The sequence below is a fragment of the Octodon degus genome, unplaced genomic scaffold (assembly GCF_000260255.1).
Source record: "Octodon degus isolate 3935 unplaced genomic scaffold, OctDeg1.0 scaffold00129, whole genome shotgun sequence".
Taxonomy (NCBI): domain Eukaryota; kingdom Metazoa; phylum Chordata; class Mammalia; order Rodentia; family Octodontidae; genus Octodon; species Octodon degus.
The window spans coordinates 624,429-635,341 of NW_004524705.1; the positions used below are offsets into that span (position 1 = coordinate 624,429).

Sequence of the window (10,913 nt, forward strand, 5' to 3'; positions counted from 1 at the left end):
TCTCTTCCTTCGCAATGTCACTTCTGTCTTTCCATTTCATAGCTCTGCATTTCCTGCCTGATGGGCCCACATTTCTCCCTTCTTCAGTTTTTTGTATCACAGATGTTTGGTTTTTCCTTCCTGCTCGGCCTCAGCGTCTCAAGTGTGTCTTCTTTATTGTGTAAAGGAGCACCACTGAACTTTGGAGAAGTATAAAAATTCCACATAATGCATTTACATAAGAGGTTTTTTTGGTTTTTTACGTAAGAATTTTTATTATAGGGCTGGAGATATAGCTCAGCAGCATAAGTACCTGCCTGGCAAGCGCAAGGTCCCAAGTTCGAGCCCTGGAACTGGGCTGGTGGTGCATGCCTGGAACCCCAACACTAGGGAGGCAGAGACAGGAGGATCACTATGAGTCTGAACTGCATAGCAAGACCCTGTATCAGTAATAATAATAATAATAAATTTGAAAAAGAGTTTTCATAGATTGTAGCACACAATCATACCAGAACTTATTAGCTTTCACTAAAAACAAACATCACAAGTGAATGCAATATTCTAAATTTAAAAACAAAAAGCAAAAAGTAGTCAACAGAAACAGATGTATGAGTGTTTGTCAGGTGAACAAGACTCGACTGGTTGGAATGACACCTGCCCCAGTGACGCGGGGGAGAGGCAGGACATGAGCAGATGCACTGCCTGCGTGACTCTCAGGGTCGGCTGGTAAGCGGTTAATTTGATCATGAAGCAGGAGGTTTAGTCCCTGGTCAGCTGGCCCCAAGGCAGCACATTATGGCAAGAGAGCATGACAGAGTAGAGCTGCTCGCCGTTGGCAGCCAGGAAGCGGAGAGGGGAGGGAGCCAGGCAGGGAGCCCTGCCCACCTTCGCAAGACACCTGCCCGCCCACCCACCCACCTCCCCTCGCAGGCCCAGAAGTCAGCCACTGCACAGCACAGTGCCCCAGGGGCTAGTGGCGCCACACAAGCTCCACCTCTATGCTCAGCACACTTGGGAAGGGTTTTCTAGATCAAAACCCCTGGAGTAGTAAAGAGCAAGAATGTCCTTTCATAGATTTCTGTATTTATATACTAATCACTTTTTATAAGGGCTAGCACCATATTGGATTAGAGCATGATAAAAGTGACCCATTTTAACAGTTGCTTCTGTAGAGACCCTATCTCTAGCCTCTATCTGAGGGTGAGACCCTGGGGTTAGAGGTTCAGGTGAACATTTTGGAGGGACCAGTTCTGCCCACAGCAAAGCACTGCAGAGGTTGGCATGGTGTCAGATACGCAGCGAACCCTCGGGAGTGGGCCCAGGCTGCCTTGGGGCCCTCGCTTCTCACCTCCACTATGCCTAGGTGCCCTGTCTCCCCGCTTCCTTTCATTCCACACCCACATCTCCTGGGCTCACCGACCTCCTACCCCCCACAAGCCCCCTCTTCTGCGCCTCCGAGGGGCAGAGCCCATGCTCTCCGAATTTCAGAGAGCGCCGGAGCCCTGCACTGTGTGGCAGCTACTGCCATGTCTTGGGAGTGGACATGTCACCACAAGAATGCAGAGAGGCCCCAAGGAGATGTGCTCACTCAGAAAGATTCCGACCCTTGCCACAGGAAACGGGTTTCAGGACGTGTCGGTGGGAGGTTTAGGCTGATTTATTAGGCAGTTAGAAAGTGAGAGAAAATAGGGAAGTGACTTCAGCTTGGGGGGCCCGGGGGGTGGAGCTCTGAGGGAGGGAGCAGCCTTGCACAGCACAAAGGAGTGGGACCTCCTCAGGAGGGTACAAGCTTGGTCACGATGGCCTCTGTGGGCGTCCCCGGCGCTTCATGCCCCCACCCCCACCCCCACCAGGTGACTGTGTCAACCTGGGCAGTGGCAGTCTACCAGCCTCTGCTGGATCCACAGCGCCCACAGGTTCGGGGAGACACTGGAGCCTGTCAGGTGCTCCCCAGGACTTGAATGGGCCCAGGCATCTCTTACCTTGAGGTCCTCAGACACCAAGGGAGTGACATGGGTAAATTTAAAGCTCATCAATCTTGTATTTCCAACGTTTAGACACTCGTGAAGTGATAAGCAGGCCTATGTGTGGAGCTGGGCAGGGCTTCAACCTGAAGTTCTCAGGGGATAAAGGAAACAGAAAATGTAGGCCAAGCTCTTGCTCCTCTTAATTGCCCACTGGGAACGCGCAGGCCCAAGCTCCTGACTGGCAAAAGGAAACACAGGCCGCGCTTTCAGTGAGTGACAGGCTAAGGGCACAGAGGTTTATTTGTCCTCTGTCTCTACAGTGGTTTCTGTCTCAGTAATCTGTGACAAGATAACAGCCCCTGCATCTTGGCTGAAGAGTCCGAGGCCAGGAGCTTTTGAACGTCAGCTGTGTTCTTCCTGGCTCTGGCTTCCCATGGACCACAGGAAAGAGAAACTGGCTAACCTGTTGGATCTTTTTAGCCAACATATCACCCAGGCCTGGACTCCAGGCGCCGGCTGCATGTAACTCATGGACTTTCATCCCAGAGGAAGAAGGGACTGTTAGGTTGAGGTGGGAAGGGGCACAAGCCACAGCTGTGTGGTATGGAGCTGGGGAGGGACAGTGGCTGCACGGGCTACCTGAGGAGGGACATCCTCACCAGGAAAGCCCTGGCCACCTCCAGAGGTGAAGTCATATGACAAGACATTGGTTTTCTTCAAAAGGAAGAAAAGAACATATCATTTCACCTGTGTTGTTAATTTATTCAGAGCAATTGCCTTAGGAGATGGGTACAAAATCAAAATAGTTTAGCTCTGTAAAAATTTGACAACAAAATACAAATATCCTACTTCTTTTTTAATGAAATACATTCATTTATTAAAGAAGCATTTAAAATTAAGTAACTAAACAAAATAAAAATGAAATACCTATTTGAGATTTAACGTGTTTCTTTTGTCCTGTCAAGTGCAGACTACTGGACAGGGAGGAAAAATGTACAAGAAATACAAAGGGAGGAGAAGAAACATACCTACCCCCACCATACAGGAATGGAGAGAAACTGAGGTAAAGACACAAACACTGACAGGAAATAAAGCAGATAAAACCAGAGCAGAAGACTTTGGTCCTACTAAGCAGTGTCTCCATCTTGTGGCCACTTTGGGTTTTGTTTCCCTTGGCTTCCTATCACTCTTGCCCAGTCTGTCCCGTAGTGCCCTCAACCTCGCAGGCTCACCTGCCTCTGTGTGGCTCTGTGTTCAAGGTCGTCTGAGGACCTGGGCCCTGTGGCTGACATCGAGGTCCTATGTGAGGCCCTGGGCCCCAGGTGGCCACACTCCCAGGGCAAGGCTGGCTGCTCAGTTCCACTCTCCCTCAGGAGCCCGTGGCCTGGCCCCCTCTCGGCAGCCCGAGCCTGCAAGCCGGCCCAGGGCGGTGGGCTGCTGCCCATGTGAGGAGCAGCTGAGGACAACAGTGGAGCAGGCATGGTGAGCAGGTTGAGTTGGCATTCCAGTTGGGATGGTGCAACCCAGAGAGTAGGTCTGCTGATTCCCACGTGGGAAAAGAGCCTGTGGGAGGGGTTCATTAGGCAGGAATTCCAAAGCGCAGGCTCCCTAAGCAGCTGGCTACTAGGTGCCCTGCCCTGCCCTCCCTCTCAGCCTGGCCTCGCACCCTCCCCAGCAGAGGTGCTGGCTCACCTCTCTTGTACTACCCATCCCTGCGCTCCCAGCTCGTAATCTGCCTTAGCGGGAGATGGAGCATAGGTTAATGGTAGCCTTCTGTTTCCTTCATCCTACTCAGTGCCAGCAGGCTGGCTGGTGAGGCATGGGGCGCACACAGCAGTGGATGGGGGTGGGCAGGGGGGCAACGCAGCGCCTATTGGACAGATGGCTACTGGTGCTGGCGGGTCGGCTGGGCCAGGGCCCGGGGAGCTGGAGTGCGTGCACGTGTCGGCATGCCATGAGACAGCCGATGGCAACCTGGGCAGGATAGGACAGGCACAGGCACCTCCAAGCAGCTCAAGGGCAGCTAGGGCAGCTCTCCAGGGGCAGTGCCCAACTGAGGTGTCAGCCACACCTCGCTGCTGTCCTTGGGGATGCTGCTGGTGACCAGGGTGGTATCTGAGCCCAGCTGTGGCTGACCTGGACAGCCCACGCTGCTCCTGCAGGCCTGCCGTCACTGGTGAGCCCCTCTGGGTACTGTGCTTTGCTCACAGCCTTGCTGCAGGTTCCTCAGTGAGGTCTGTTTGTCTCTGAGGGAAGGAGAGTTGCTGTCTCTGTTCTTGGTGACACTGCCCTGCTGAAGTGACGACAGAGCCAAAGTTCACAGGTCTCCACACTGAGTTCATCCAAACCGGCAGCGTGGGAAGTCTCGCGTAGTGTTACTATGAAAACACTAGAACTACGAAACCCTGAGATGCTTCACATTGTCCAAGAACTTCCAGTTGGTTTTCAAGTTTTGCAATAATCCTTTCAAGATGAACCATGTTCTTTTTTTCCCCCTCATTATATGTATTTAGTGCAGGGTCTCCGACTAGTAGTGATCCTCCTGTTTTCAGCCTCTCCAGCACTGGGATTACAGGTGTGTGCCACCACATCTGGACTCATTTGCCCTGTCAGGATGCTCAGGTGAAGGGCCGGTCTGGCATGGGCCCTGGTCCCTGTGCTTGCTAAAGCAGGCACCTAGGCCACTGAGCTATCCTGCTGACCCTGAACCATGTTTCATATTAAAAGTGTGCACAAATTACTGATCCATCTTGGGAAAAACTCTGGGTGCATTCTCGTGTCTGCTTAGCAAGATCACAAGTAAGCATTGCACTTATTCTTGGAGGTCAAAATTTAGCTTATCTGTGTGCAAACTAGTATCAGTGAAAAAGTATAAATTATCACCTTCCATGACAGGAACTACATCACACTTTGCTGAAATGTTTCTTAGACAGAAAGATGAGGGCAGGAGGGGAACGGGAAAGAAAAGAATCTAGATCTATCACATACAGGTACATGTTCCCTATGACGAAAGCCATCATCATGTGTATCAAAAATGTACCAATAAAATTAATAAACAAGAAAGATATCGAGGTCAGGAGTTTGATTTTCTAGGTCATGAAATGATAATTGTTTTTTCATCAATTTGGAAGTCATTTGAGAAAAAACATACTGATCTATTCAGTAATAATGTATGATTCATCTAAAGCTAAAGAACACTTATAAACGTTCTCTAACTTTACATCAAAATTGGATGTTAAGAACGTTTGTTCCATAGGTAGTTATTTGATTGACTTAAAGAGGGTTTTTGGGTCCAGGGAGATAGCTCAGTAGAATAAGCACTTGCCTGGCAAGCACAACGTCCTGAGTTCAATCCCAGGTGGGGGGGGGGGGGGGGGGTTTTCCCTTCATGCACAATGACCACTTTGGTCTTTTTCTCACACATCACTTATTTTTGTAAGCAACAGCTGAAATTAAGAATCACTCTGGACCTGGAGAAGCACTTAAAGCAGACAAGACAAAAGGCAGCTGGTGGCAGCCCGCCATGCTTCACCAGATCAGCTGGTTTGCCTCAGACAGCGGCTGGCTGCTGTGAGCACAGACCCGCAGGCTTCCTGGGACAGAAAGAACAGCCCGAGATGAGCCCGAGAGACGTGGGCCTTCAGAGCCATCTCCACGGGGCCCATCGCCAAGGGCACTGCTGTCACCGCACAGCAGGCCAGAGTAGGCTCCAGAGCCCACAGTATTCGCAGGTGGGCACCACCCTCCACCACCCCTACAAGGATGCTTCTGGGCAGGCGCCTTTCCTTCCTCCACGCCTGCTGACCTCAGCTGCAGCCTTCCAGGCCCCCCTGCAGCCCGGCTCAAAGTTCATTTAACATCTCACCCTTTTCCCAACCGAATCCTGCTTGCCCCTCCTGGCTTGTCCTGCTGTTGGGCGGCTGGAGCAGACTCTACTCTAAGCGCTCAGAAACCTCACACGCAGGCCTCCGCCTGCCGCAGCTCACCCACAGCGGGGCACACAGGCAACCCTTGCCGGGTGGGCAAATGAACGAACGGCTGACTAAGCCTGGAGAAATCAGCAGTCACAAAAGCTCGCAGAAACACAAAAATAACTTTAATTCATAAACAGCAGCGGCTGGGCCCTTGCCTGCTCAGTGCAGCAGCTCCCCCAGGAAGAGAAAGAAGAAGAGGCGAGGTGGAGGCCACGGCCCGGCCCCACTCCTGAGAGCTGGGGCGCACTTCCGGGTCACGTTAGTGATTGGGAAGCCCAGATAGGAAGTGAGCGACTCTCCGCAGAGCTCCGCTCGGATGCACTTCTTCATTTCGATGGAGATGTTGGTGATGCCTGCGGGAGACCTCACACGTGAGACTGCGACCCTCCGTCCTTGCCCTTTTCCCCTTCGGCCCCCACACTGGTCAGGATCGCATCACCCACAGAAGAGCGACGGCTCTCCCCAGCCCCCGGCCCCCTCACAGCCCACGTCAGTGAAGTACAGATGTACTTTCTACACTCGACTTTAACTGAGCTTCCGCCAACTCACTGCCGCTGTGGACCGAGCACATGCTCCTACGGACATTCTGCGCCGGGAGCATGCGCTGCAGGCTGTCGGGGCGGCCTGCACACCGCGGGATTCCAGGCACTGTGCGTCCGGGTTCTAGTTATGTATGCTTGGTAACTTTAAGGGAACAAACCTAATCTGTCAGTCTGAATCATCTGTTAATGAACAGCAACGGCCATAAAAGCTCTGCTTGCCGCGATCTCGGCCCGTCCAAGGCCTCCGCAGGCACGCTGGCACACAGCAGACACTGCTCTGGGTGATTTTATCTCAGCAGTAGCAAGTGATTGCTACCATAAAGCAAAGAATCCCTCAAGTAAAAAAAAAACAAATCCACGGGCCAGCCACCTCGAGAAGCTGCACTACTTTGGTGTATTACAATAAATACTGTGAAGTTCATATAATGTGGTTAAGTGAAATTCTGTATCACCTGTGCTTTTCTCCTGTTTTAATTCTAATTGTACTCCCTTTTTAAAAAATTAAAAAGAAATGATAAGCAAATAAAAAGGCCAGTGTTAAAGCTAAGAAAAAAAAAAAAGAGGAAGGGGGACAGCAGGAAGGGCTGTGGGGACAGCCACATGCTCAGGACCCGAGCTTATCTTGCTGGTCCACACTACACTCCTAACTCACTTCCAGCTACCTCCTCTATTCAGTTAGGGTTATGCTTTGGATTTTCTTAGGAAGAGCACAGTATATTCAACTTTATGATTCCTCCGAAGAAAAATTTAAGATTAGTCATTGCTTCTCTTCAAACCATTTAAAAACCTGGAGAGCACATGTGAAGAAAACCTGAAAATTTCCTGTTAACTAAACTAAGCAAAGTGTGCAGGGGAGAAGGCTTCGCGCGTGTGCACAGCCGGCACCGAGGCAAGCAGGGAGTCGTCAGTCAATGTGTGTACAAGTCCCTGAGTGCGCGAGCGAACGGGAAAAGGCCACCTGGACGTCTTTTCAGAGTCACGGCACTGCTGCGTTCTTGTTCCTCAGAGATTTGGACAAAAGCCAGTCTCAACCCTAGCCTTGAAATACAGGCAGCAAAGCTTGCGAGAGGGTGCTGCTTAGTCTGCACCTATGGCACGCTGCCCCTGAGGTGGTACCTGTTCTTATGATGCCGGAGAACTCGAAACACTTGAGCTTATCTGTTGCACACCATTTCAGCTCGGTGTCGCATTGTCTTCCCCTTACAGCAAAGCACGTCGGGCACCGCAAGCCGCTGGAGCTGAGCTCATCAACATCCTTCTCCTCTAATTCACTCAGGTTAATCTCCCACAAGACTGTTAGGAAAAAGACCGCACACTCGCTAGGACCCCCAGGCCGGCAAATGTGCCGCGCACTCACTGCGAGCTCAAGGACTCGCGCCACCCGTCCCCTGCTCCCACCAGCTTCCTTCAAGGGACACATCTCCCACACTGGGCTCAGTGCTGGAGTCAGTGTGAAAATCTCCGCCCTTACAGGGTTATGTTCTGACAGCAGAAGAGGCTGAACGCCAACAAAAAGGGGTCTCAGTAAGTCTTAGAGATAAATATTACAGAGAAGCACACAAGACAGGGAGTGTCAGTTCACAGGGCTGTCTTCCTGCCTCCATCCACATGGTCCCACTGCCACCTGCTGTCAAGGGCAATGACAGGGCGTGGCTGCTGCAGGACAGATGTACTGGTGGAGCACAGGGCAGGGGTGCTGGGTGGGTGGGAGCATAAATGGTGAAGTGGAAACCCACGGAAAGGTACAGGCAATGAGAACAGGAAGCGAAAGCCCTGACATTTATCTGCAGAACCGTGTCAGGCTGCCTCAAGGTGGTTCCAGTGTGCTTACCTTCCTCCACCACCAGAACTTCCCTGACTCTCCTGGCTCTGTGCTGCCCGTGAAAGCAGGGTGGTGACCCCAGCGGACACGCTCACTGGGCCTAAACACCTTGCCTGGGCACCAAGCATCCTCTGCTTCTGGCTCAGCCAGACTGAGGGCTGAGACAGCAGCTCCCAGAAGCAGTGGGAGTGGGCGGCATAGACTTCAGGGCTCGCGTGCCCAATGGTTGCAATGCTCCCTACAGTGGAGGAGAAGGTGAGTGGGCAGACAGCATGGCCTGGGGACCAGACAGAGTGCTCAGTACTGCCACGCCCTGGCATAGCACTCTGAGACCAGGAATTATTCCAGGACTCTTTTCCTTAAGGTATACCTGTCCAGGGAAGAGGATGGGAAATAGTTTAACCTTTTTTAGCTGAAACTTTAACCTTTTCAGTATTGTGTCACTTCACTGTGGGTTCTGCAAGGGTGAGGGCAGCTGGTGCTGCACCCTCAGCAGGTGCAGAAGCTGGGGTGCTGGGAACCATGCTCTGCTGGGAAGAGGGGCAGAAGCGGAGAGCAGCACTGCCCACATGCCTCAGCTGGCCCTACCCCAGGGACGCAAGCTAACATCACGTGCTCTCTCTAGAGCCTTGCTGGACGAAGTCCAGTCAAAAGTAATTTAAAAACTAGAGCCAAAAATAATTTCTAAAATCAGAGAAAACAACTCTTCAAAAGTAGCCAAAAAAGAAAACAAAACATAAAAAGAATGCCAATTATTACCACCAGAGACTTTAATAATTTCATAGAAATATGTAGCCCTAGCAATAGGCTGCATCCCCCTCTCTCATATTGAGCTCTTTCCCACTGCGCCCTGTTCTGAAGTTACTCTTCCAATGTGTCTATTTCACTGTAAATGGGCCAAACTTAAAGGTCATTGAAATTCACCACAAGCGTCATCTCAAGTGCTCAGCAGCCAAACACAGCTGGGGACTCAGCACAGCGCAATCACTATGGAATACAATGATGAACGAGCCCAAGACTGTGGTGTGGGATAGCAGTCACTGCCCTCTATTTCTAGTGGGTACAAAAGTGCCATTCCTTGAGGTGGGAGGATCACTTCAAGACCAACCTGGATAATACTGTACGACTCTCTCAAAAACCAAACAAGGGCTGGGGAGATAGCTCAATGTCCTGAGTTTGATCCCTGGGGTGTGTGTTGGGGGGATCAGGGCCGGGATATAGCTCAGTGGCTTAAGTGCCTAGCAAGTGTAAGATTCTCAGTACTGGGGAGGGGGGAAGAAGCTGGAATTTTATGTAAAATTATTCTCACCCTTTTCCCCCCTTTTTCAGAGAATCTTGAGTGGTTCTTACAAAGATTTGTTGCAATATGAAAGTCATTTGTTTGATAGAAATATCAAGCTGTCTCGTCAAACACACTGAAGTAACCCAAAGATATATCTCAGAGCTCACAGAGCTTAGAAAGAGCAAAGATCATATGCAACTAGACAAAACCTATTTCTGCATTTCCCATTTCTTCCTCAGATGCTTAGTTGTCAGGAAATGCAGGGACCATTTTGTTTTGAATCCTCAGACACATCAGAACACGTAATATTTACCAAAAAAAGTTTTACAGATGTATTAATCGAAAAGTTACCATCAAGAAATATGATTTTGAAATCTCCCTTTCTTGCCATATGATCAGAATGGAAGATGAGATGCTAGCCAAGCAGCCCTGAACTTCCATACACGACATGTGTATTTTAGAAACCTGCTACCCCAGCAGCCAAGTATCAACTTAGTGAAATGCAACTGCTGTTTAAAAAGTTAGGCTTCTGAAATATTAAAAACATCATCACATACCTGTCTGCCTTTTTACAAGAAGCACACTTGTTCCTCTACAGCTATTCCTATAGATCCTCAATGTAGTTTTCTACATGAACATTTAAAAAGACAGAACAAGAGAACAGCGTGGCATACATCGGGATTTGCTAGCTAGGGAGAATGAGCACACTGCATTCCTGTCAACGTTTTTATTTTCTTCAAGCTAACAGGAATTGGACAAATGACAGTAGACCCTTACCTCTTCATTTTTTTTTATCTAAATAAATGCTGCCCTTTCTTATAAAAATCCTACACTGGTTCAAATTCAATAATGATCACTTGTTATTGTGATGGATGGTCCACTAGAACAGCACAGAGAAAGGGCTCAGCCATGACTTTAGCGTATTTTCTGCTGACCCACTCTTTTCCCATGAAAGATGAGAATGCAAGAAGCCGAAGGAAAAAGGAGGTGTGAGACACAGGTATCAGCCCCCTGGCTAAGTTAGTGGACTACAGGTGGGGGGGGGCGACAGGGAGGCGGAGGGGCGGGCCCGATGACAGCGGGCAGGAGGCAGGTTAAAATGCTCACGTGGGGCCAGGCGAACGGCCCGCCCAGGCTGCGTCTGCAGGCAGCCGGGTGCAGCTGCGGTTCACACCACACCCGCGGCCGCAGGGAGGGCAGGGGCCGCCGCGCAGGCCTGCGCCCGCCCCCGCGCGAGCACCTTCTCGCTCCCCGCTCCACACGAAGGGCACACCCGGTCCGCACGCGAGCTCTGCACGCCCTGGGAGCCCGCGGAGGCGCGCACGCGGCGCAGCGCTCTCCAAGGCG

At 50.9% G+C, this 10,913-nt stretch overlaps 1 protein-coding gene across 1 annotated transcript in view; it reads right to left on the bottom strand.

Moving 5' to 3' along the window:
• Positions 1-6,079: 6,079 nt before the first annotated feature.
• The window catches only part of LOC105743498, a 20,635-nt gene continuing 15,801 nt past the window's right edge, over positions 6,080-10,913 (bottom strand). Inside the window, exons 3-5 of the mRNA XM_012516841.1 lie at positions 8,406-8,522; positions 7,579-7,755; positions 6,080-6,273 (exon numbers count right to left, since the gene is read on the bottom strand). Coding sequence (XP_012372295.1) covers positions 6,080-6,273; positions 7,579-7,755; positions 8,406-8,522 — 488 coding nt within the window. The remainder of the gene's footprint in view (positions 6,274-7,578; positions 7,756-8,405; positions 8,523-10,913) is intronic.